Here is a 24,587-nt window from a genome sequence, read left to right as displayed (position 1 = left end):
TCGAGGGCCGCAATCCAATCGGGTTTTCAGGATTTCCCCAATGAATATGCATGAGATTTATTAGCATACAACGAAAGCAGCGCATGCAAATAGATCTCATGCATATTCATTGGAGAAATCCTGAAATCCCGACTGGATTGTGGCCCTCGAGGAGGGACTTTGACACCCCTGCTCCATGGTGTCAAGTTTTATTGATCTGACCCATTCCTATTGGTAGATAAACAACACGGGAGTTGTGAGATGATTCAAGAACCAGTTCTGTTCACAGTCAGCGCATTGGGCCAATCCATCAAAGTCTCAGGACTAGGCCCAAAGCCCACTTTTGCTTACAAAACCCAGAACTTTTACTAAATTCTTAAATGTAATCTTTTTTGTGCAAATAGGCTCCTTATGCAAATAAATAAAACCAAAGGCTAAACTGCAGACTATTTTGGTGTATAATGTTTCCCTAATATTTCTAGAAAGTAAACACGGAAATGTGAATTTCAGAAATTTTCTGATTTGCTTTACGTTAGTGCAAATAGAAATAGGGTCACCAGACGTCTGCATTTCTGGGGGTCCGGACGGCTTTTTAAAACCTGCCACTTTGTCCGGGTTTTGAAAAGCTTCCCGTCAAAATGACGTCGGGAAGGAGCATCCTTGCATACGTGGACGCGACGTGGTGACGTCGCACGCATGCCTATGTGATGCGATTGCATCACGTCCGCGCATGTGCGGATTCTGTCAGGGGGCAGGGCTGGAGGGCGAAACGGGGCATGACACATGCGGAACGGGGCAGAACTTGGTGGGCCTGGAGTCCGGATTTTCCTTCGGGAAAATCTGGTAACCCTAAATAGAACTTTATATTAAAATTACCGACAATGCACAAAGGGCCTGGTTGTGTAAATGGTGTCTATGTTATTGGCGACACCTAGCAACGCCTAACTGAATTCTGCACACAACCTCCATTTTCTTAATTGGCTGCTCCAGGACACAAAGGGTGCCTGGGTATCGTGCAACACAGGTGCATTAATGCAGCGAAGGCCCGTGCAAATTTATGGGATTCGGAATGGTACGCACATCAATTGGTGCCCCATCTATGCTCCACCCATTGGCATGCTCCTTAGCACCTCCACGCCCAGCCAGTTAGGGGAACCTTTAGAGATGGTATTTAGCTGACTTATAGCCGGACACGGCTCCCTTCTGACGTCATGTCCTGTCCCATGAGTAGGAAATGAGGTCAAAAGAGAGCCGAGGCCGGTGCGAGCAGCAAGTGGAAGGCTCTGCTCGCACCAGCGAATATTTAAGGAAGTATGTGGGGGCGGAGAAGAGAAGAGTTGCTAGTGCCAGCACCCCCTGCGAAGACGGTGCATAAGGCGGTCCGCTCCCCTTACTATGCCACTGGGTGCCAGTTATAGAACCTGTTTTTAATCCCTTAAAAAAATTTGACCCTTTCATGCGGTGACGGGACAATCGAGCGCCAGACACCAGCGTGCCGACAATCGAGCGCTGACAGTTCAGCGCAAGACACAAGCGCACCGCAGGAAAACTTAGTTTTAAAGAGCTCCGACAGGGGGTGTCTGGGGGAACCTCCCCACTTTACTGCATAGTGTTCGCGCTGCCTTTGGGGTGTTTGTGAGGGGTGCAACCCCCACATTATAGAGAAAACGGAACTTTTCCCCCCCAAAATTGGAAAAAGTTCCGTTTTCTCTATAATGGAGGGTTCCAACCCCCCAACCACCCCCCCCCCAACGGCAGCGCGAACACTATGCAGTAAAGTGGGGAGGTTCCCCACTCACACCCCGCTTCGGAGCTCCTTAAAACTAAGTTTTCCTGCGAGGCGCTGGTGTCTTGCGCTGAATTGTCTGCCCTCTGTTGTCGGCGCGCTGGTGTCTGGCACGCCACTGACTATGAACCCTTTCAGGCACACGTTAAACCCTCTTCTGACTCTAGAGTTGTGCATGGCCAGAGCCTTTTTGGTTTGATTTCGGGAGAGTTAGTTTTTCCCAGTTTGGGGATTTGTAAAATGAAATATGGGTGAAGAACGGAGGGCTGCGGAAACCAGTGCAATGACCTTTTCATGTGCAGGGGTAAAACTATGGAATGCCCTTGTTGGCCAAATTCGGAAATTCATTGACAGGAGTTCATTTAGAAAGCTGTTACAGACACAATTATTTCTTGATGCTTTTTTCCGAGTATCGACTGTCGTTTGAATTAATACTGCCTGTTTCTACGTGTCCTGATTTGTTTTAGCCTTTTATGTATGCTGTACACTCCTCCCTCCGTATTCGCGGTAGATAGGGGCGGAACAGACCCGCAAATATGGAAAAACCACAAATAACTTTCATCATCGTGCTGTAATAAATTTTTTTTAAAATCGCCACCAATGGCATAAATTATTAAAAAAAGAAGCCGGCGCATTTGAGGCTCCGCCCCTGAGCTGACCTAGCATGCTCCTCATCACTGGAAAAGCCCGTTTCCTTCTTCCCACCAGTTGGTGGCCTTCCCATTTGCTGTTGCCGGCGGCGTTATTCCTGCCTCGTCTTTTCCCCGCGCCCTCGGTGCCCTTTTCCAGCCTGGCAAGCATGGGAGAGCCGGAATTGTGACCCGAATCTGCCTCCTCCTGGGCAAAAGACACATACGGGTTGCTGCGGCCGCTTTAAATTCCCGGCGATGAGAGGAGCCCGACTGTCCGTCTCATCGCAGTCCGCACTCCGGATGTGCTGCCATTAAACTGCTACACCAAGGCGCATACAGCGTGACCCGTAACCCAAACCCCAGACCCGCAGTGCTTGCCCATGCGCTGCATCCCGGCGCTCCCATTGGCCGGATGGGATTTTTGGAAACCCTCCGCCTCTCCCATTGGGCGAGGGCTTCTCAAGCTTGGTGGAGCCGGCACTGCCTGTACGTAGGTTTGGGGTTTGCAAAATTTTTATCGGTGATTGGATGATCTAATTTGGGGGGGAGGAGCCAGCATGTCAAAAATCGCAAATAAGCAAAACCGCGAGTGCTGGATCCGCGAATAAGGAGGGATAAGTGTAAATGTTGATGTTTCATTGCTGTTGATTGTTTTATGTTTTTTTTTTAGATTGTACTTTTGTATGGTTTTATGTTATGTTTGTTAATTTGTACTTCGCTTCACAAATAAACAAATGAACACATAATAGCATATATTCAGTTTAATAACCTTTTTAAATTGATGTTGCCCTTGCCAGGCGTTCAAGCCCTGCCATTCACGTACCTTGCATTTTTCTAGCTGTGCTTTCAGCATCTCCTCCTGTGTCGCTGGGGTGCCCTGTGTTCTCAGCCAGCTCTCAGTAGACAGCGTGGCCTGTTCTAGGTGCTGGAGCTGCGAGTAGAAGGCAATAATGTCTTTTTGGTACTGTAGCCACACTAGTCTCTCTTTCAGCAACTGGCAAAACTCGGTCCAGCGGCTGTTCAGCTGCTCAGAGGCTTGTTTGATGTTGTCTGCGTTCAGGCCCTCTAAAAGAAAAAAGAATTAAAAGATGCACGTATAAAGGAAGATACAATCCTGATTTTCACTGTTAACAAAATAAGAAGGGTTAAGAACATAACAGCTGCCATAATGGGACAGACTGAAGGTCCATCAAGCCTAGTATAAATGTGCTTTATTATGTATGCAAACTTGTAATCCATTCTGAGCTCTTCTGGGAGGGCAGGATATAAAACCAAATAAATAAAGATCGGCAAAATTCCAGAGCTGAGATTATGATGTCATAATGCCTCATTCCACCAATGCCTAAGAGCCAGCCTCATCAGTGATGTCACAATGGCTTGATTTGTCCTATACTCGGCCCACATAAGAACATAAGAGCTGCTGTACTGGGACAGATCGAAGGTCCATCAAGCTCAGAATCCTGTTTCCAACAGTGGTCAATCGAAGTCATAAGTTATGGTAGAAACCCAAAAGAGTAGCAACATTCCAGAGCTGAGATTGTGATGTCATAATGCCTCATCCCACCAATGGCTAAGAGCCAACCTCAGCAGTGATATCACAATGGCTCGATTGTCCTATACTTGGCTCACATAAGAACATAAGAGTTGCCATACTAGGACATACTGAAGGTCCATCAAGCCCAGGATCCTGTTTCCAACAGTGGCCAACCCAGGTCCCAAGTGCCTGGCAGAAACCCAAAGAGCAGCAACATTCCAGAGCTGAGACTGTGATGTCATAATGCCTCATTCCACCAATGCCTAAGAGCCAACCTCAGCAGTGATGTCACAATGGCTCGATTGTCCTATACTTGGCTCACATAAGAGCTGACATAATGGGACAGATCGAAGGTTCATCAAACCTAGTATCCTGTTTCCAACAGTGGCCAACCCAGGTCCCAAGTACCTGGTAGAAACCCAAAGAGTAGCAACATTCCAGAGCTGAGACTGTGATGTCATAATGCCTCATTCCACCAATGCCTAAGAGCCGACCTCAGAAGTGATGTCACAATGGCTCGACTGTCCTGTACTTGGCTCACATAAGAACAGCCATGCTGGGACAGACTGAAGGTCCATCAAGCCCAGTATCCTGTTTCCAACAGTTGCCAACCCAAGTCCCAAGTACCTGGTAGAAACCCAAAGAGCAGCAACATTCCAGAGTTGAGAATGTGATGTCATAATGCCTCATTCCACCAATAAGAGCCGACCTCACCAGTGATGTCAGAATGGCTTGATTGTCCTATACTCGGCTCACATACCTGTGGTCCATCAAGCCCTAGCAAGATCCCAAAAGAATAAAACAAATTTTATGCTTCTTAAGCTAGGAATAAGAAATGAATTCAGACATGGAATGAGAAAAGTCTGTTTGGGGAAGCACAAGCCAGTCCGAGTCCTGCTACGGCTGAGAAAATGCTTAAAAATGACACAGAGTTTAAGGAAGCAGCTGAAGCAGGAGTTTCTGAAACCTTTACAGCACTGGGGTGAGCAATAAAATGCATAGACACATCTGATTTCAAAAAAGCAATAGGTCTGGGAGTGCCATATAAAAATGAGCACTTCTAGTAAGCTATAAAAATACAGGTCAATATTGAGTCACGTCGATCAGCGCTTTTTTCCTACAGCCACTGCGGTTTAAAAAAAATCTGGCCATTCAGTGGTATCCAGACGGTGAGCAGCGCTCAGTTATCCAGTACTGGAGCTACCTGGACAGGGTGGGGACAGAGCTTGTGGGTATGGGTTGGGGACAGGGACAAACTTGGTCCGCACAGAAATGCCATTATAGAATCCGCATTCAATGCGCATCATCCCAGGGCCTAAACTTCATCCCCATGTACAGAATTTCCCTTGACAAATTAATGATGCGTGCAAGGAATTGTATGGGCCTAATTTCATAAGTACACAGTAGCCAAGAACCCTTCACACACTTAAACATTATAGGCATCGAAATAAACCCCTGAGCTGAATCCCATCCTGGGCCTTTTCCCTGACCACCAAAGGGGAGAAAACGGAAGGGGAACAACTTTTGGAACCCCCATCTTCCTCGCACTCTGCGTGGTTGCGTCCCCCGCAGCACCCTTGATGCTCTTAAATCAGTGCGAGGATCCTACACTGTGATATTTCAGATCGATCAATCTACCGATGCTTTGGCTATCAAAACTTTCTGTCCTGGGCATCCCAGTTTACATTATGGGGGCATAGAGAGGGTGGATAGGGACAGATTCTTCAGGCTGAAGGGGTCAACAGGCACGAGGGGGCATTCGGAGAAACTGAAGGGAGATAGGTCCAGAACAAATGCAAGGAAGTTTTTCTTCACCCAAAGGGTCGTGGACACTTGGAATGCGCTACCGGAGGAAGTGATCAGGCAGAGTACGGTACAGGGATTTAAACAGGGATTGGACGGATTCCTGAGGGATAAAAGGATCGTGGGATACTGAGAGAGGTGCTGGGATGTAACACAGGTATAGAAAGCAAACCAAGTAATAAGTATAGAAATCCAACCAGGTCGTGCATGTGCAAGACCGGTGGGTTAGGACTTCGATGGGAAGATAAAACTCAATGGGAAACCAAGGTGGCAAGGGGGCCCCTTCTGGTGTCTCAGACAGGCCGTGACCTGTTCGGGCCGCCGCGGGAGCGGACTGCTGGGCAAGATGGACCTGTGGTCTGACCCAGTGGAGGCACTGCTTATGTTCTTATGTTCTTATTAGGCTAGCTCATGAAATAACGAACGAACACATTGAACCCAAGGGAAATGGATCATAACCTGAAGTGAATCCATTAATTTTATTACCTTGTAAACTGCACATTAAGTTACATCACAAATTGGTTTAGACGGCTTTTTAATTGTACGTTATATGCCAGTATATTATAATTGCTACTTCAGTGAAATCTACGTGTCAAATGTGTTTATTTTGCAGCCCTGGCATTCAGGGCAGAGCAATGCACTGCTACGTAAGCTTATGTTTTTGTCTTATAACATCTGCAAGGACAACTTAAAATGCGGCATAAGGAAAATAGTCCTTGCTTTATTATGCTAACACGTTGCTCGAGTATTTTATCATTACAGATTCATTTGACATTCATTTTGGGTGTACCAGTCAGAGTACAGTCGCTCAGTATTCACATAAATAACACGTCTTTCGGTGCTTCACCCTTTGAAGCAAGAGAAGATCAAGGAGGTTTAGAAAAGCCACAAAGCAATAAACCCCCAGGCACCCAACACCTAATTTTTTTCCTGTGCTCTGTCTCTTTAGGCTACAGGAACAGGAAACAAGATCTGGGTGAACCACGAAGACCCCGCCTGTGGGAGGAAGTGGGATATCTCTCAAGTCACTAGTGACAAAAGGCCTAGATTCACAAAGCAAAGCGATTGTGTACCGATCGGTTTGCGAACTCTTTACGAGCAAATTTCCCTTCGGCATGAATCACTTACCTCTCCTGCGATCTGCTTCGAATCTGTACATGCAAATGAGGTGAAACGCATGCAAAGTAGGCGGGGACGCGATTCACAACACAAATTTGGGACACTGATTGGGCTGGCCGATCAAGAATAGAAGCAACTGCTCGGGACCAGTCGCACAGGTCTCTGCCGACTCTCCTGCTCCATTGCCTTGCTCTCTGCTTGTGTAGGAAGAGGTTTCAGGCATCGCGGGAATCGTGCGGTTCCTGTCTCTGTCCTGAACTCTGTTTTGGAGCCGATTTCTAACCAGAGAAGGCAGGAAGTATGACTATCTTTGCCGCCTTCTCTGCAGTGTGAGCCCACGGGTTTAGAGCGGGGCTGCATGCCACAGTGCAGCCCTGCTTTAAACCCACGGGCTCGCACTACAGGGAAGGCGGCAGAGAGCAAGGTCCAGTAGGTACAAATAATGCTCCCTCTATTCCAAATAATATCAGCCTTTGGTCCAAAATGAGTTGCGCTCCAGTCCCTCCAGGGAAGGCCCTCGCCGCTTCTGCCCTTTATGGAGGCTACCACAGCCTGGACTTGGACCCCACCGCCCCCTCATCGGTGTCCCCGGCCTGGCTCTCCCCCCTATATCGCTCCCCAGTGCAAGTGAAAAAAAAAAAAAAGTTTGCAGCTCGAACACGCATGCGCAGACCATCTACAGATGGGAATCACAGAAAAGCGATCCATGCGGGCAGATGGGGGCGTTCCTCCGATTGCTGCCATCTGCATATTCAGTTGTGCAGAATTCGTCGGACCTGCCCGGATCGGGCAGGTTGGTGAATCAGGGCCAAAATTCCTTGAGGAGAACCCAATCCCCTTTCTCCTTCCCCCCTTTTAAAGGAACTAAACGCAAAAAAGATGTATGACAACTTACTTGCAACACATGCAGCTAAATTGGACCCCTCCATCACCAACCTACTGACAGCATCAACTGACCTCAAGGCTTTCCGCAAAGAAATCAAGACCCTACTATTCAAGAAATTCACCCAAACGTCCTAATCCTTTCCTTTTCCCCTTCTCCCTTCCTTTTACCTCCCCCTGTCTAATAGTACCCTTCACTGCTCCCCATGTCCAGCAGTAGCCCTTCTCCCTTCCTTTTACCTCCCCCCTGTCTAATAGTACCCTTTCCCTGCTCCCCTGTTCAAATCGGGCAAGACGTTTTTGCGTTGGCAGCTTTTTACATTTTTGCCATTGACATGAATGGGTGAAATCTGATTTTCTGTTTGTAGCTCCGCCCACGTGTGCAGGTGGGCCGCGAGACCCCCAGAACATATCATCCCAGGTAGTGAGGGATCTGCATACCAAGTTTCGTTCAAATCGGGCAAGCCGTTTTTGCGTTGGCAGCTTTTTACATTTGTTCCATTGACATGAATGGGTGAAATCTGATTTTCTGTTTGTAGCTCCGCCCACGTGTGCAGGTGGGCCGTGAGACCCCCAGAACATATCACTCCAGGTAGTGAGGGATCTGCATACCAAGTTTCGTTCAAATCGGTCAAGCCGTTTTTGAATTACTGTGAGAATTGCAGCTGTTTACATTTTTTCCATTGACATGAATGGGTGAAATCTGATTTTCTGTTTGTAGCTCCGCCCACGTGTGCAGGTGGGCCGTGAGACCCCCAGAACATATCACTCCAGGTAGTGAGGGATCTGCATACCAAGTTTCGTTCAAATCGGTCAAGCCGTTTTTGAATTACTGTGAGAATTGCAGCTGTTTACATTTTTTCCATTGACATGAATGGGTGAAATCTGATTTTCTGTTTGTAGCTCCGCCCACGTGTGCAGGTGGGCCGTGAGACCCCCAGAACATATCACTCCAGGTAGTGAGGGATCTGCATACCAAGTTTCGTTCAAATCGGTCAAGCCGTTTTTGAATTACTGTGAGAATTGCAGCTGTTTACATTTTTTCCATTGACATGAATGGGTGAAATCTGATTTTCTGTTTGTAGCTCCGCCCACGTGTGCAGGTGGGCCGCGAGACCCCCAAAACATATCACCCCAGGTAGTGAGGGATCAGCATACCAAGTTTCGTTCAAATCGGTCAAGCCGTTTTAGATTTACTGTGAGAATGGCAGCATTTTACATTTTTTCCATTGACATGAATGGGTGAAATCTGATTTTCTGTTTGTAGCTCCGCCCACGTGTGCAGGTGGGCCGCGAGACCCCCAGAACATATCACCCCAGGTAGTGAGGGATCGGCATACCAAGTTTCGTTCAAATCGGTCAAGCCGTTTTTGCATGATCGCAGCACATACGCACACACACACACACATACCTCCGATTTTATATATATAGATAAGGTTTTGAATAAAGTAACTTCGGGCTCCTTTTACAAAGGTACGCTAGTGTTTTTAGCGCACGCAGGAAATTACCACCGCTACGCTTCTAGAACTAACGCCAGCTCAATGCGCGTTAAAGCCCTAACGTAAAAGGAGCCCTTAGTGGCATGCATTTTCATGAAATAAACCTTCATTGTGGGGATTGACCTTTTCTTTGCCTCACCTCGTAAGTGTTCTCCTACATAGACTTACCACTTGCCATTTGCTCCACCAGGGCCTGAGCCGCTCTGCTGGTATCCTGGAGTTTCCTGTTCTTCTCTGGCTTCTCTCGCTCTATAGCCTACAACACGGAAGTAAAGGGAAACATAACATAACATCCTGTATAATAAAACCCTAAGTGCGCATGCGCACTTACAACGCCGTGATCCTTGACAGCGTGATGTGTGACTCCGTGGCCGTGTTCGATTTGCATCGCGTGCAGTGGCTTGTGGCGTGTGCGGCGGTTTGAGTGGTGGCGAGAGCAACGGCAGGAGGGTGTCCTTTGGCCTGGACAAAGCGGACAGGGTGCAGGTGCTGCGAGGTGTCCAGCTGCTACTGCTGCACAGGGAAGTGGAGGGGGAGAGGGAAAAGGGGCTGCTTTGGGGGGAGGGGTGTGGTGGGGGGCAGGCAGCAATCTTGGTTTGCTCGGGGGGCCAGGGAGAGAGACAGACAGAAAGAAAGACAGACAGATAAGGGGCCAGAGAGAGAGAGGCAGACAGACAGCAGCCAAGGAGCGAGAAAGAAAGAAATAAAGAAAGACAGACACACAGGGGGCCAGGGAGAGATACAGCTAGACAGGGGGCCAGGGAGAGACACAGATAGAAAGAATGACAGACAGACAGCAGCCAAGGAGCGAGAAAGAAAGAAAGACAGACACACAGAGGGCCAGGGAGAGACACAGACAGACATGGGGCCAGAGAGATAGACAGAGAGTCAGCGGCCAGAGAGAGAGAGAAAGAAAAAAAAGACAGACAGCGGCCAAGGAGAGAGAGAGAGAGACAGAAAGAAAGACAGACAGACACATCTATTCTACCACCCGTTAATATAACGGGCTTAAAGACTAGTCGTACTTATAAACCACATAACCAAAAGTTCAATGCGGTGAACAAAAGATTAAAAATAACATAATCTAAGGATGATTTAAATTAGTTTTCGATTGAGTCCTAAAGTGCTTGTAAGAAAAAGCACACCGCAACAGTGGCCTCAATTCCCTGTCATAGAAAACAGTGTTTGGTTATGGGCAGCCTTACAGGGTTCCATACTTACAACTCACAAATACTTTTCCAAACTCTCACAAACTTTATCTTCCAAGAATTCCTTTTAGATCAAAACTCTCAGGTTGATTTTTTTGGCCTTTGGGTAGCTGGTTGCAATAAATGCCAGTAGTCAAAGTATGCGAATCGCTCTAGCTACCACTTCCCAAACTGACACACCGCTTGTCGAAGGGGTAGAATTTGTACAAACTTAGACTTGGGCAGCCAGACATAGAGACAGCCCATAACTCTATTCTACTGGACTGGAAAATATGGGAACGATGTTAGAGTGTCTCATTCTGTTTCCAGGAGACAGACCAGTCGATGCTTTACAGCTCGGTGTACGTGTGAAGTGTAACATGCCTTTGGAAAGTCTTCACACCTTTCTACAATTTTCAAATTAAGCTGTTTAGAAAGTGTAATTAAAAATGTATAAAGTAAGAGTTTGTTTCACAAATCCTACACTTTTAGCATGAATGAACAGATAGAGAAATGTTCGAAAATTAATTAGGAATAAGAAACCAACGGAGTATCAGTTTTGTGTTCCACTGCAACAGGGATTAGCTATGCTTGAGAATAAAAACACAAGAATAGCCTTATGAGTCAGCCCAGTGCTCCCTCAAACCCAGTAGCTCGTTCTCACGGTGCCCAATCCAGGTCCCTACTACCTCGCCAAAATCCAAAGAGTAGCAACATTCCATACAGAATCCCAAAGAATAGCAAGATTTCGGAATCCCAGAGAGTAACAAGATTCTAGAATCCCAACGAATAGCAAGATTCCAGAATCCCAGAGAGTAACAAGATTCTAGAATCCCAACGAATAGCAAGATTCCAGAATCCCTGAGAGTAACAAGATTCTAGAATCCCAACGAATAGCAAGATTCCAGAATCCCAGAGAGTAACAAGATTCTAGAATCCCAACGAATAGCAAGATTCTAGAACCCCAAAGAGTATCAAGATTTCATGCTGCGTCTTGGAACATGGATCTCTGATGTAGTGGAACATGAAAGCAGAACTGTGTTGGACCGAAGTGGTTCCGTAGAATACTGTCTCTATATATGAGGGTGTAGCTCTTTAACAGTTTGCTGACGCGAGCGGCATCTCCAACCTTCTCTCCATGCCGACCTTGGCTCTCCCTCTAAGCTCACTTCCTGGTCCTGCAACCCAGAAAAGATCCCAGAGGGAGAGCCAAGGGGGAGTGATCTTGTAAGCAGTGTGGGAATTCCCCCTTGCCCCCTAAGATGACTTTGCATCTGAATTAAGGTTACCAGATGTCCGGATTCCCCAGACATATCGTCCTTTAGAGGACACATCTGGGGATCCGGACAGCACTTTGTCCAGGTTTTGAAAAGCTTCCCCTGAAATTGTGCACAGATGCCCTCCTGCCCAACCAGAGCAAGCAGCGGGGGTGGAGATAGGACGGGATTAGGGGCAGGACTGGGGCGTAACAGGCGTGGATGGGCAGGTATGGATTCTATGAATGTAAAATTTGGCAACCCTAATCTGAATCCCAGAGGAAAAGTACTGGTTTCAAACCACAGCCTCGCTACTTTTGTGCCTCTGCACAGGAGAGGTCCAGGTTGTTGGATTAAGGCCAGGGATAGTTTAGCAGTGGGGGGTTGGGGGGGTCCTAGAGGCCAGCTCTGTAAAGGAATTTAACAATGTTTTGGGGCAGATAGAGCAGCAGTGGTAGGAACAGGGTCAAAAAGCTGCAAAAAGGAGAAACACGTTTGCGTACATTGACTTTATCTGCAAGATCTGAGATGTTTCCTTCTTTACGGTATAGTCCAAACTCTGGATTCTGCAGAACGGCTTCTGACCGGGTCATCCAGCTGTGAAGTTCTGTGGTATCAACGTCAAACCTTCAACATAAGGAAAGAAAAGAGGCCTTAAAGCTTTAGTTCACTATTTTTTTTTTTTTTTAGAACAAATGAAAAATGTCACAAGCAGAAGAACTGATTAAAAATAAACAGAAAAAAAAGAAAATGCAAAACCCGTTTCAGTAGTTACCACATAAAGCTGTAAACAGAACCCTCGAAGGCTTTTCAATTCTCCGCAATGCTTTCTATTTCCGAAAACATTAACACACCTCTTCTATCTGACGGCTTAACAGATGTGATTTCAGCTGGAAACCATCTGACTCACCTTATCAGCCAGAACTAGGCTCCTTACACAGCAGGCAGGACAAAATGCAAATTCAAATCCAGATGTTTATTTCCCTCGGTACAAATTTCTAAAGAAATAATCTCTCATTCTCTGAACAGGTAAAGGGGCTTAGTTCGCAATCAAAACCACGCCTGCCTTTAACATCCACTGTGATTTTTCTGCCCTATCATAAGAAGTTAGAGAAAGCTGACATTGCTTCCAAATTCATACACAGTCACCTCTGCTATGTTTGCTCCACCATTCTGTGGCTGTGCGCATGTGGCATGACCGGCTCACCGCGTGGCATCCACCCACCCAGCAGCTGATCCAGCTAAAGGGCTGCAATACGCATTATCCCAGCCCTCAGGGAGACCGTGCTTCCGGCTGAGGGGAACAGCCCAGGGGTGTCACTGAGCAGCAACAAGACCCGGCAGGCCGCACACGTGTGGGTCACCAGCATGCAACAGTACCGCCAGCTGTGAAGGATGAAACTCTGCTGGCAAAGAGAGAGAAGCAGGTGGCGTCCCAGACCTTTCTGGTCATTCAATTGCAAAACTTTGGCTAGGACTTAAACGTAAGGATTTTAAAATGTCATTTACCCCTGAAAAAGGGCTTTTATGACAATTTCCCATCACGCCTGATGTTAAAAACTAGCTGTAGGGGTTTTAGTGAGGTTTTTTAATAAAATTTGGAGCCCATTGACTAAATTTGTAAAAACATAATAATGTATTTTCATCATATCTCTTCTTTTCTTTGGTTTATTTATCCAGGGGATATTATTACACATCCAGGGGATATTATTACACATCCAGGGGAATGGGCGTTTGGAGGGAGGGGAACAAATATTGATAGTGATATTTGGGTAACTTTATTCTTTATTTGTATTGTATATTAGGATATATTATGACATTATTATATGCAGGAAAATGAAATTATTGAATGATATTTATGTTACCTGTATAGATAATAGTGTAATATGTGACATATCTTTTGTTCTTTCATTTGTATGACACTGTTTTTGATTAAAAATCAATAAAGAATTAAAAAAACAAACAAAAAGAAAAAAACTAGCTGTCTTGTTTTATTTATGTAATTTCCTATACAATTCTCTCAGGGGAGTTCAGAATAATAATAATAATAATCTATTCTTATATACCGCCTAGCCATAGAAGTTCGAGGCGGTTTACAGTAAAAAAAAAATACTGGACAATCAGTAGAAAATTATAAATTGTCAGAAATGCAATTAAGATGAAAATGAAACAATTAACCCTTAAGTTATAAATCGATCAAACAGCTGGGTTTTTACTAGTTTTCTAAAAGTGAGGGAAGAGGAAGCATGCATAAAAATTTTACCCAACCATGGATTTTATTCAGATAATCAAGCATTTTTCTCTCTGTGTCCCGATGGGCTCACAATCGATCTAATGTACCTGGGGCAACTGGGGGATTAAGTTACTTGTCCAGGCTTACAAAGAGCAGCATGGGATTTGAACCCACAACCTCTGGGTGCTGAGGCTGTAGCTTAAACCACTGCACCACTCTAGAAATCAAAATGTAGCAAAAATGAGCCAAGTCTAGGACAATGAAGCCATTGTGACATCACTGATGAGGTTGGCTCTTATTGGTGGAATGAGGCATTGTGACATCACAGCATCAGCTCTGGTTGCCAGAGACAGACACTTTGCACACTATTTATTTATTCAATTTCCTATACTGTTCTCTCAGGAGGGGCCTTAGGCACCTGGGGCAATCAGTGCCATAGGCTCCTCCCGGGTGCATCTCTGGATGCACCAGGAAGGGGAAGGATCACCATTTTGAAGAGGTGGGCCTGCCGAACAGAGAGGCCATCATCGGAAAGGTAGATATTACGCGGAAGGGGCAGGAGACCCATGCGGCAAGAGAGAGTAGGCATCCCTCCTGCTGGGGGTGTCAGAGAGTGGTGGGAATCACTGGCAGTGGTAGGGAGTGGGCATCCCTCTTGCCAGGGGTTGTCATGGGGATGGCAGGGAGTGGGCATCCCTCCTACCATCATTCAATTTTGGGGTCTTTAATTTTTTGAATTTGCCCGGAAAGGGGTGGGGGAGGGAGTGAGGGTCTGAGCTGTCAAATCTTACTTTCCTTTTAGTGCCTGAGCCAATCAGCACTCAGGCATTGACGGGAAAGTAAGGCTGCGACAGCTCAGACCCTGTCGGAAAATTCTGGCCGCAAATGTGGCACAACGAGGTTAGGGAATCATCCGGTGATGATAGAGAATTGCCCGGAGTGCTCATTTTAATATTTATGACCTCATTATACTACATTTGCATGGCAGAGTTGGAGACTGATAGGAAGCTCAGAAAAAGCTGTTCCGATAATCGGCCAATAAAATATTGGCAGATAAACCGGCTGGAACCGGTTTAGCGACTATGTTAAGGGCATGGTAACTTTTGAGAATCCTCCCCCTCAGTTCCTAAACTTGATCAACGGCTGACGTCTCCCCCCCTCCCAAATCCAACTCTCCCTCCTGTACTCTTTACCCCACCGCCAATGCAGGCAAAACCATCCAATCACCCCCTCCCAAAAGCCCCACCCACACCCCCCACTTTTAGACAAAATAAAGCTTCTCCATGCCCTCTAAAATTCCCATCCCCCACCCCATCATTCGTGACGTTCAGTCACTGGGCCCGATCGCTTTTCAAAGAGAATATAAGAAAGCTGCTGATAATTAACCCCCAAATCACAATTCGCCATGCAAAAACCTAGAATGTAAGAGGGTAATGATGCTCTTTCAGCTGTGACACTTTCATCTTAAAAGGATTTGAGCGTCAGACACTAGATGGAGCACAGCGCCTGCCGAATGCCCCGGGCTTCCTAACCCCGGCTTTCAGGGCTGGATTTGGGCAAAGCCTGGACCCAGGAGCCTCTTCAGTCTTCGCCTACAGATGGCCATGTGACATGCCTTCCAATATATTAGCAAGCACACACAAAAAAACATAACCTCAAAAGCAGGATTCTGCTTAAATAAGAAACCCCAGCTTCTATTTTCCTAAATACAGTAAATATTAATTGGATATTTATTTTAATAAAAAATTCAAGATGACATTTTTTTTTTTTTTTTTACTGGATGAAATTAGTTGAAAAGTCCGGTCACAAAATCGTCCTGTCAAGAACGAGTTACGGCTACGTTTAAAATCGTGGCACCCATAGGAACACTGGACAGCCAATTGCAAGGAGGTAGGGGGAGAAAGGGATGCATGTCAAAGGCTAGAGATGTAGACGAGGAACAGAGGAAGGTCGTAGTGCTATAGCCGAGGTCCTTTGATGAAGCTAGTGCTGGCCCTTTCAGATCGCACATGCACCGATGACGCAGACATTTGGCAACTTCAAAACCATTACCTGTGTTGCCTTTCCTTAAATCTGAAAATAGTTGAGCTGGAATCCACGCAAACCCCATGCAAGAACCCCCCAGCACATAGTTCAGAATGAAAGGAAGATGAGACCAACTCAAGAGACGACGCGGAAAGGAAAGAATCGTCAGGAAGCAAGCTGGAAGTGTCTCTGTGGAGGGAAGGACCGGGCTTCACCAGTGTCTGGGGAAAAAAATTGCAAACCGAGTCCAGAGAGGAAGAGGGAAAACTGTTCAGCGTGATTCAAGTCAAATTGGCTGCTGCTTAGTGAATCACGCTGAGCGACACCTATTGTGGAGGCGCCCGAGAAATAGGCCAGCTCTAGGCACAACTAAAAGTTAGGCAGATGATGGAGGGGGGGGGAAAGAGAGAGAAGGGGCAGATGATGGAAGTGGAGAGAAGGGGGAGAGAGAAGAGGGCAGATGATGGAAGTGGAGAGAAGGGGGGAGAGAGAAGAGGGCAGATGATGGAAGTGGGGAGAAGGGGCAGATGATGGAAGTGGGGCAAGAGAAGAGGGCAGATGATGGAAGTGGGGGAGAGAGAGAAGGGGAAGATGATGGAAGTGGAGAGAAGGGAGAGAGAGAAGAAGGCAAAGGATGGAAGGAGGGGATAAATAAAAGGAAGGCACATGTTGGGGGAAAAGGATTGAGTTAGGGAAATACTGGAGGGGGTGAGGGAAAGAGGTGGCGAGCTGTAGGTAGCGCTGGGGCGAGAGCTTAAGCACGCTTTAAGAGCAGTGATTCTGTAAGAAGGCGCCTAGCACGTCGCCACGCCCACACCTAACATGCATAGTGCCTATTTTTTTGAAGGCCGCCTAAATTTTTAGACACGCCTTGTTACAGAATCGCGCTTTCTTGATCGGCACCTATGTTTTAATCAGTGCTGATTAAAAAGCTTAATTGGGCTCGGTATTCCATTTAGATAGGCGCCTAACTTTAGACGCTGGTTACAGAATTTGGGCCTTAATTCTTCATTTTTAACTTAATTCACCTCACCAACCAGCTGGCCCTCAGCAGAGCGGCAGAGAAAATAAAAAGACTTTACGAATCAGTGCAAAGGGCAAGGGATGTCAGTGCCCATTCATTCTCTACACGAAACTTTGTCAGTTCGTTTAAACCTTCTCTCGTGTGCTTTCCTTTGGAGCTGTGCGAAATTTAGGAACTAGATCTTATGACTTGAAATATATTCCTTTAGAGCAGAGCTGGGTAACCCTCTTGGCTACCATGAATAAGTAAAGTATAGTTACTTACCTGTAACGTAGGTTCTCCGTCTAGGACAGCAGGATGAGTCAGCCACATATGGGTGTTTTCCCAACAGCTCCCAATTTGCGGATAAGCTCTCCAACAGCTCAGAGAGATTTTTTTTTTTTTTTTTTTTTTCTGAGCACGTGCCGTGCCTGGGCCCCAATGGGCATGCCCGAGCCCTACCCATTTCCCCCTGCTTCCCACTAATCCCTGGTCTTTAGTCTCCGCCCATTCCCATCGGTCAGCTCTCCATTACAACTTTTCTACTCATCACTTGACGATGCCCGAATCATCAAAAGAAACGACTGGGATGCAGGAGAAGGATGAATTAACTTTCTCTAGATTTTTCACCACTGCGACTACCAGAGACTTCAATGAACTTCTAACGTGAGGCTTAAGCCCCCCAGCTGAAACGGAGAGTGTGGCACACAGGAGCAGGTTAAGAAGGGAACCTGGACCAACAAATAATGAATTAGCTTCACATCTGTCACAACGCTGCCCTGGTGACTTCAAAGAGCAGTAAAAGCCCAGCCCAGGGGAAGACAGTCTTCTGATCCAAAGGGCAAAAGACACTATTATGCACAGTCTGTCTATTTAAAAAAAAGGCAAACTTTAAAACGATGCTGCATTCGTGAGTACGCAGACGCAGGATCAGTACATCCAGTTCATCCTAGCTCAGATCAAAGCTTTCAATGGATGTAAACAAGAGTCTACCTATATCATTTGATTTTCTCTACTCTTCTCCCAGGGGAGCTCAGAACAATTTACAAGCATTTTCCCCTGTCTGTCCCAGGGGACTCACAGTCTAGCTCAGTGTTCTTCAACCGCCAGTCCGTGGACCGGTGCCGGTCCACAGGGCCGGCACCTCCATCGGGTCCAAGAGATTGTTCTGTAGCCGCCGGTCCTCGGTACGATCAATGCGGTGTCTTCGGGCTGGCTCCCTGAGTGCGGCAGTGCACAAAGCCATGGGAAAAGGCTCCTACCCGTGGTCCGCGCCTGACCCGGTAGCCTTTTCTCAGACGTCGCAAAGTCAGAGGGAAGGCTTCCAGATGAGGCGCGGGACGCTGCCCACAGCTTTGTGCAATGCAGCACTCAGGGAGCCAGCCCGAAGACCCTGCATTGATTGCATCGTGGACCGGCCTGAAGCTAACACCGGGGGGCAGGCCAGAAGGCAAGGCACATGGAGGGAGAGAGATAACGGTAGGGGAAATGCTTTTATTTTTTATTTGGTGATTGATTTGTCTGTTCAGGAAGAAATACATTTGTTTCTTTTCCTCTGGGGTTGTACTGCTTGAAGAGTCTTGCATCGTAGGGTTTGTTTGTGAATATTAGTACTTTTAGTTTTTGGTCCTGCATTTGCATGGGGTTATCTGTTTTCTGGTAGGAATGAATGTTGAAAAGCATACAGTGTGCTTTGTGTATTTTAATTTTGTGCTTAACCATTATGTGTTGTTAATACGATTATATTGCATGTGTGTATATATGAAAAATGGATGGACAAAATGGTGTTACAATTAGTACTATTATGGGGTGGGGTCTGGGGCGGAGTTTGGGTGGAGATGGGCACAACTTAGCCCAGTGTTCTTCATCTGCCGGTCCGCAGACCGATGCCGGTCTACAAAATAATTATTTTATTTCCGCCGGACCATAGGTGTCAAAATATTGAAGAACACTGATCTAGCTAATGTACCTGAAGCAATGGGGGGATTAAGTGACTTGCCCAAGGTCACAAGGAGCAGCGTGGGTTTAAACCCATAACCTCAGGGTGCTGAAGCTGTCGCTTTAACCACTGTGCCACACTCTTCCATTGTGACATCACTGTTGAGGTTGGCTCTTATTGGTGGAATGAGGCATTGTGACATCACAGGATCAGCTAAGATTACCAGAGACAGACACTTCACACTATTTGTTTATTCATTCAATTTTCTGTCATTCTCCCAGGGGAGCTCAGAACGGTTCACATGAATTTATTCAGGTACTCTAATGTACCTGGGGCAACGGGGGGGAATTAAGTCACTTGCCCAGGGTCACAAGGAGCAACAGGGGTTTGAACCCACAACCTCAGGGTGGTGAGGCTGTAGCTTTAACCACTGCGCCCCACTCTCTCCTTTCATGCGCTATAGGAAGGCAATTAGGACCGAACTTTGTGAGACTTTTAGCCTTACAGCCATGCAGACTACAGACCCCAGAGCCTTTAGGACCACAGGGGAGCGCAGGAGTTTACCTCACCTCAGGCACAGAGCGCCCTCTGGCGAATGTACTTGTTCATGCAACACGGATGATATTATGTTAACGTGTTTGTGCATGTGTGTGTGTCTGTGGTAACAGATGTATTGTTTTTACTGACAATGCTGAAAGAGTAGCATTTTGCACCAACACTGTTACTCTACTGAGGTTCCTTCTCATAGTCGAAGATTCCCGTTTGCTCTCTGGTAAATGGCTTCCACTTTGGCACCGCTTCGGCTTTGTGTCCCTTCCTTCTTCTCTGCCCTTGCCAACAGCTCTGCAGATGTGGAAGGTATTTCAGACGCTGAATGTACAGTATTTGCCTAGGTGACTGTTTGTTCTTTTTTTAGCCGCGTAATGGTACGTTGCTCCGAAAATGCTCTAAACAGCCCAAATGGTTTCCATGAGCAGCAAGGGACGTGTCTGTCTGGATCTGTGCTGCAACCTGCACCTACGTCACCCTCAAACAGGAGGACCACTGCAGGCAAATAGGAGGCAGAGGATGACCAAATTTCGGTTTCAGTTTCGACTTCAGCACTAAACTTCGGATTTGGTTTTGATTTGATTGTAGCTGAAAACGCTGATGCATTTTTGACGGCAAAAGAAACTCTGCTGTGCGGCATGCAGCCCCCCTCACTCCCCCCTCCTCCTTGGAACCCCACATAGGTCAGAGCCCCCCTCCCCAAACCACTTATAGACCCCTACTCCTGTATGGTTGGTGGTCTAGAGAAGGCAGGAGAAACCCCCCAGCCGGGAATCTCAAAATGGCCACCGGGACCTCCAGCAGCAGTTTTGTGGGAGGTGCCATCAGCCATTTTGTCACCACAGCTGGGGATTAGTCCTGCTCTAAATAGCCACTAGACCCCAAGGTGGGGGGGGGGGGGGGGTGGAGAGTTATGTGTGGAGAGAGAGAGGGAAGGGGGGTCAATTTTGATTTTAGCTTCAGTTCAGCCAAAACCTAGTAGCAAATAATATTTCAGCCACAGATTTGGTTTTGTTCAATTTCTAATGAAAGATAATGGCCCAAGTAGTGGGGATGCTTGAAGCAGCCTCCAGTGGATTCACAAATTCTTTGTAATAGGTCCCCTGCTTATGTGCTCTGGGTATCTTTTTAAATTTTTTTTCAGGACCAGGAATAGTTCTTGGTATTTTTGTTGAATATCTCACAAATGCATATTTTATTTCCCACTTTTTGCACTCACGAGGTAACAATAACTTGGATGAGGGTTTCTGTATGATAACCGCACTCGTCTGACAGAGGAGCGCACATTTCAGGCAAACGCTTCTCTTTCCAGACCTGTCTGCTAAAACTGCTGGGAATGAGGATTACTTCATGAGTGTCACATTTGATTTATTTCTTGCTTTTATGTGTGCTGGGAATTCCAGTCCCGTTTTCTGCTGACAGAAATAAAAAAATACTTAGACATCTGTGTGTGCAGAGACAGAAGTCAAGAAAACGCAGGCGTCTGAAAAAAAATAAAAAATCAGGACTGAGGCAGGGCATCCCCGATGGACACGGCTGTAGCTGCCTCTTTTATACCAGGGGCAGCTGTTTGATTTTGCTGGGTTTTTTTTTCTTCTTTTTACTGAATTGAGCTCAGGAAAGGGGAGTGAAATTGCAACACTCTTTTTCAATCCTGGGCACAAAGGGGGTATATCTATAATTCTCTGCCTTTATTTAGGTATCAGGAGGGCACCTGTGTCGGACCATCACTAGAAAGAAAAGAGGCACCTAGTTTCTTTATGGAATACTAGCATAGCTGGACGTTTAGGTGTTAGCACAGAGATAATATAAACCCACCTAAACGCCAGAGATATACGCTCCTTTAATGGCATTCTGCAAATTACGCATGTCTGAGTCCCTCCAAGACACCGCCCTTGTGTAAGGCAGCTACATAAGATTTCTGGGTCCTGTAATCCATTTGATTCCATAAACCTCTCTATCCTCCCTTTTAGACACATTTATGTGCTGAAGTGGTTGGAGCTGCAGCCTCAGCACCCTGAGCTTGTAGGTTCAAATCCATTGTGACCATCGCCCCAGGTACATTAGATCGAGTGTGAGCCAACCGGGATAGACAGGGAAAAAATGCTTGAGTACCTGAATGTAAACCAGTTAGGCTATAAGTGGTATATAAATTTTCATCCTAGCAAGGACTGTAGCAGAACGTGACTTGGGGGTGATCATTAGCGAAGACATGAAGACTGCCAATCAAGTGGAGAAAGCTTCATCCAGGGCTAGACAAATCATGGGCTGTATCCGTAGAAGTTTCGTCAGCCGTAAGCCCGAGGTCATAATGCCGTTGTACAGATCCATGGTGAGACCCCATCTGGAATACTGTGTACAATTCTGGAGGCCGCATTATCAAAAAGATGTGCGGAGAGTTGAGTCAGTTCAGCGAATGGCCACCAGGATGGTCTCAGGACTCAAGGATCTCCCGTATGAGGAACGACTGGCTAAGTCACAGCTGTACTCACTCGAGGAACGCAGAGAGAGGGGAGACATGATCGAGACGTTCAAATATGTCACAGGCCGTATCGAGGTGGAAGAGGATCTCTTTTTCCTTAAAGGACCCACGTCAACAAGAGGGCATCCGTTGAAAATCAGGGGTGGGAAATTTCATGGCGACACCAGAAAATATTTCTTCACCAAAAGGGTGGTTGATCGCTGGAATAATATTCCACAACAGGTAATGGAGGCCAGCAGCGTGCCAGATTTTAAGAAAAGATGGGATTGGCATGTGGGATCTCTTCATGGAGGTAGTTAGGGGGTGGGCAAGACTAGATGGGCCGTGGCCCTTTTCTGCCGTCATGTTCTATGTTTCTATTTGGCATGTGGGATCTCTTCATGGAGGTAGTTAGGGGGTGGGCCATTAGTGTGGGCAGACTAGATGGGCCGTCGCCCTTTTCTGCCGTCATGTTCTGTGTTTCTATGTTAATAAAACCCTTAGCGTGCATGCACACTTTAAACTCCGTGTGTCCGTGATCCATGCTTCTGTGCCGCGCATGCGCAGTGCCTGCCTCAGCTGATTTCCTGACACGATCTCCAATGCTGGCTGACTTTCTGCCTTCTGCCGCTGCCGGGATGCTTCTTCTCCTCACCCCTGGACCAGCAGCGGCGGCAGCCGCGGTTTCATCAACCAGCTGCGGGGCATTTGCTAGGCCGGCCCACTTCGATAATGCGAGGCAGGCCTGCCTTGCAAAAGCCCCGAGGCTGCCCGGCCTAGCGGATGCTGGACAGGGAGCAGAGAAAGGGTACTACTGGACAGGGGGAGGTAAAAGAAAGGGAAAATGGCTACTGCTGGACAGGGGGGAGAGACAGAAAGGAAGAAAGACAGACAGACAGTGGGCAGGGAGAGAGAAAGAAAGAAAGAAATGCCTAAGTCTACACATCTGTTCTAGCACCCGTTAATGTAAAAGGCTAAAAAACGAGTACTAAAATAAATACATACATTTGCCCAGCACTGAGGTAAGATTAACCAGTTCCCAACTTCTGCCTTTGTGGAGAGGAACAACACTTTATTATTTCTACAGCGCTACCAGGCGCACACAGCACTGCACATTGTAGACGCAAGAGATGGTCCCTACTTAGAAGAGCTTACAATCTAATTATGACAGACAAACAGGACATTCCCCCTCTCCTCAAGTCACTCCATTGGCTCCCCATCCATTTCTGAATGCAGTTCAAACTCCTCTTACTGACTTACAAGTGCCCCTCGATATCTCTCTTGACTTATCTCCCCTTATGCTCCTCCCCGTGGACTCCGTTCATCAGGCAAGCCCCTCTTATCTGTACCCTTCTCCTTTTCCCCTCCCCTCTTTACTACGCCATTGGATCTAGGCACCTAACTTTAGCCGTCTTTCATAGAATCTGGGCCTTAGTGCACTTAGCATAAAGGATCTTACGCAAATATTTCTGTAACAGCATCTTGGCGAACAGATACGTCGGCAGGTCTAATTGGAATCACCAAAAAGCAAAGCTGATCCCTTAGGTTCTAAGCCGTTTGGGATCCGGAACTGTGCGTGAAACCCGACTATAACTCACTTTCAGCTCAAACCCAGGGACATCTGCCTTAGAGGCCAGCGTGATTTCATTCTTAACCATTACCTTACGAATTCCAGCCCGTCACACAGCTTATCGGGGAAAGGCCCGGGCAGAGCAAGAGCATCACAAAGTCTCTGAGGAAGAGAAGATCTTGAAGCTCTGGTGTTATGGCTGTCAAGACACATTAACGGTACACTTTGTTTTACTCTTGACCTGGTAACCCGTCTGTGTGTTAACCTGTCGCTGTCAGCAGCTAATATGATAATTGTTATGCTTTGCCTCAAATATCGGCTTTTTTTAACGTCTCTGCCCTCGGCAAACAGATTTTGAACAGGGCCGGCAGCTGACAGCAGAGGACTGATTCATGCTCGGACTTCCTGGTCAGTCGATACGCTCCATCTTTGCATCTTCCCCAAGATCAGGGGTGCCAAAGACCCTCCTCGAGGGCCACAATCCAGTTGGGTTTTCAGGATTTCCCCAATGAATATGCATGAGATCTATTTGTATGCACTGCTTTTATTGTATGCTAATGGATCTCATGCATATTCATTGGGGGAAATCATGAAAACCCGACTGGATTGCGGCCCTCCAGGAGGGACTTTGACACCCCTGGTCTAGATTCTTTGGGTTTGATGCAATAATTTCCTTGACTCGACTGTTCACTATAATTGAACGGGGGCGTTTCTAGGCGAGAAAAGCAGCCGATGAAATAGCGTCGGATCCTAAGCAAATAGGTACAACGTCTGCTCAGACAGCAGCTGCAGATGTATCAGAACCAAATCCCAAATATTAGAAAGATAATAAACACTTAAATATTCATAAAGGCCTCAGCCCCACCACTCCACCGCTATATTTGGGATTTGGTTTTGACAAGTGCTGATATTATTCCAAATTGAACACAGTTTAAAAATTTTACATTCTCATTTATAAGCAGATGTATCAGAATCATCTACTGCTCTGGACCTGCCTAAGACTGAGGGATTTTCAAGTTTTAAAGACACAGACAGAATTAAGGGCATGCAATATCATGGATTTGAAAGGTCAGGGATCTTCCCTCCCTCAAACTCCCCCTCTAGTGAGGTCAAAGCAGATTTAGCACAGA

General features: G+C 46.7%; 1 protein-coding gene across 12 annotated transcripts in view; it reads right to left on the bottom strand.

Annotated features, from left to right (window-relative positions):
• Positions 1-24,587, bottom strand: part of DMD (dystrophin) — a 2,510,493-nt gene that overhangs the window by 1,378,783 nt on the left and 1,107,123 nt on the right. For all 12 annotated transcript variants that reach the window (XM_033949686.1, XM_033949693.1, XM_033949692.1 and 9 more), the window contains 3 exons: positions 12,181-12,304; positions 9,403-9,490; positions 3,221-3,462 (listed from right to left, as the gene is read on the bottom strand). In XM_033949686.1, the coding sequence (XP_033805577.1) occupies positions 3,221-3,462; positions 9,403-9,490; positions 12,181-12,304 (454 nt within the window). The remainder of the gene's footprint in view (positions 1-3,220; positions 3,463-9,402; positions 9,491-12,180; positions 12,305-24,587) is intronic.

Source organism: Geotrypetes seraphini, chromosome 6, assembly GCF_902459505.1.
Source record: "Geotrypetes seraphini chromosome 6, aGeoSer1.1, whole genome shotgun sequence".
Lineage (NCBI taxonomy): Eukaryota > Metazoa > Chordata > Amphibia > Gymnophiona > Dermophiidae > Geotrypetes > Geotrypetes seraphini.
The sequence above is the reverse complement of the archived record's forward strand: the minus strand, read 5'-3'. Positions and strand labels throughout refer to the sequence as shown.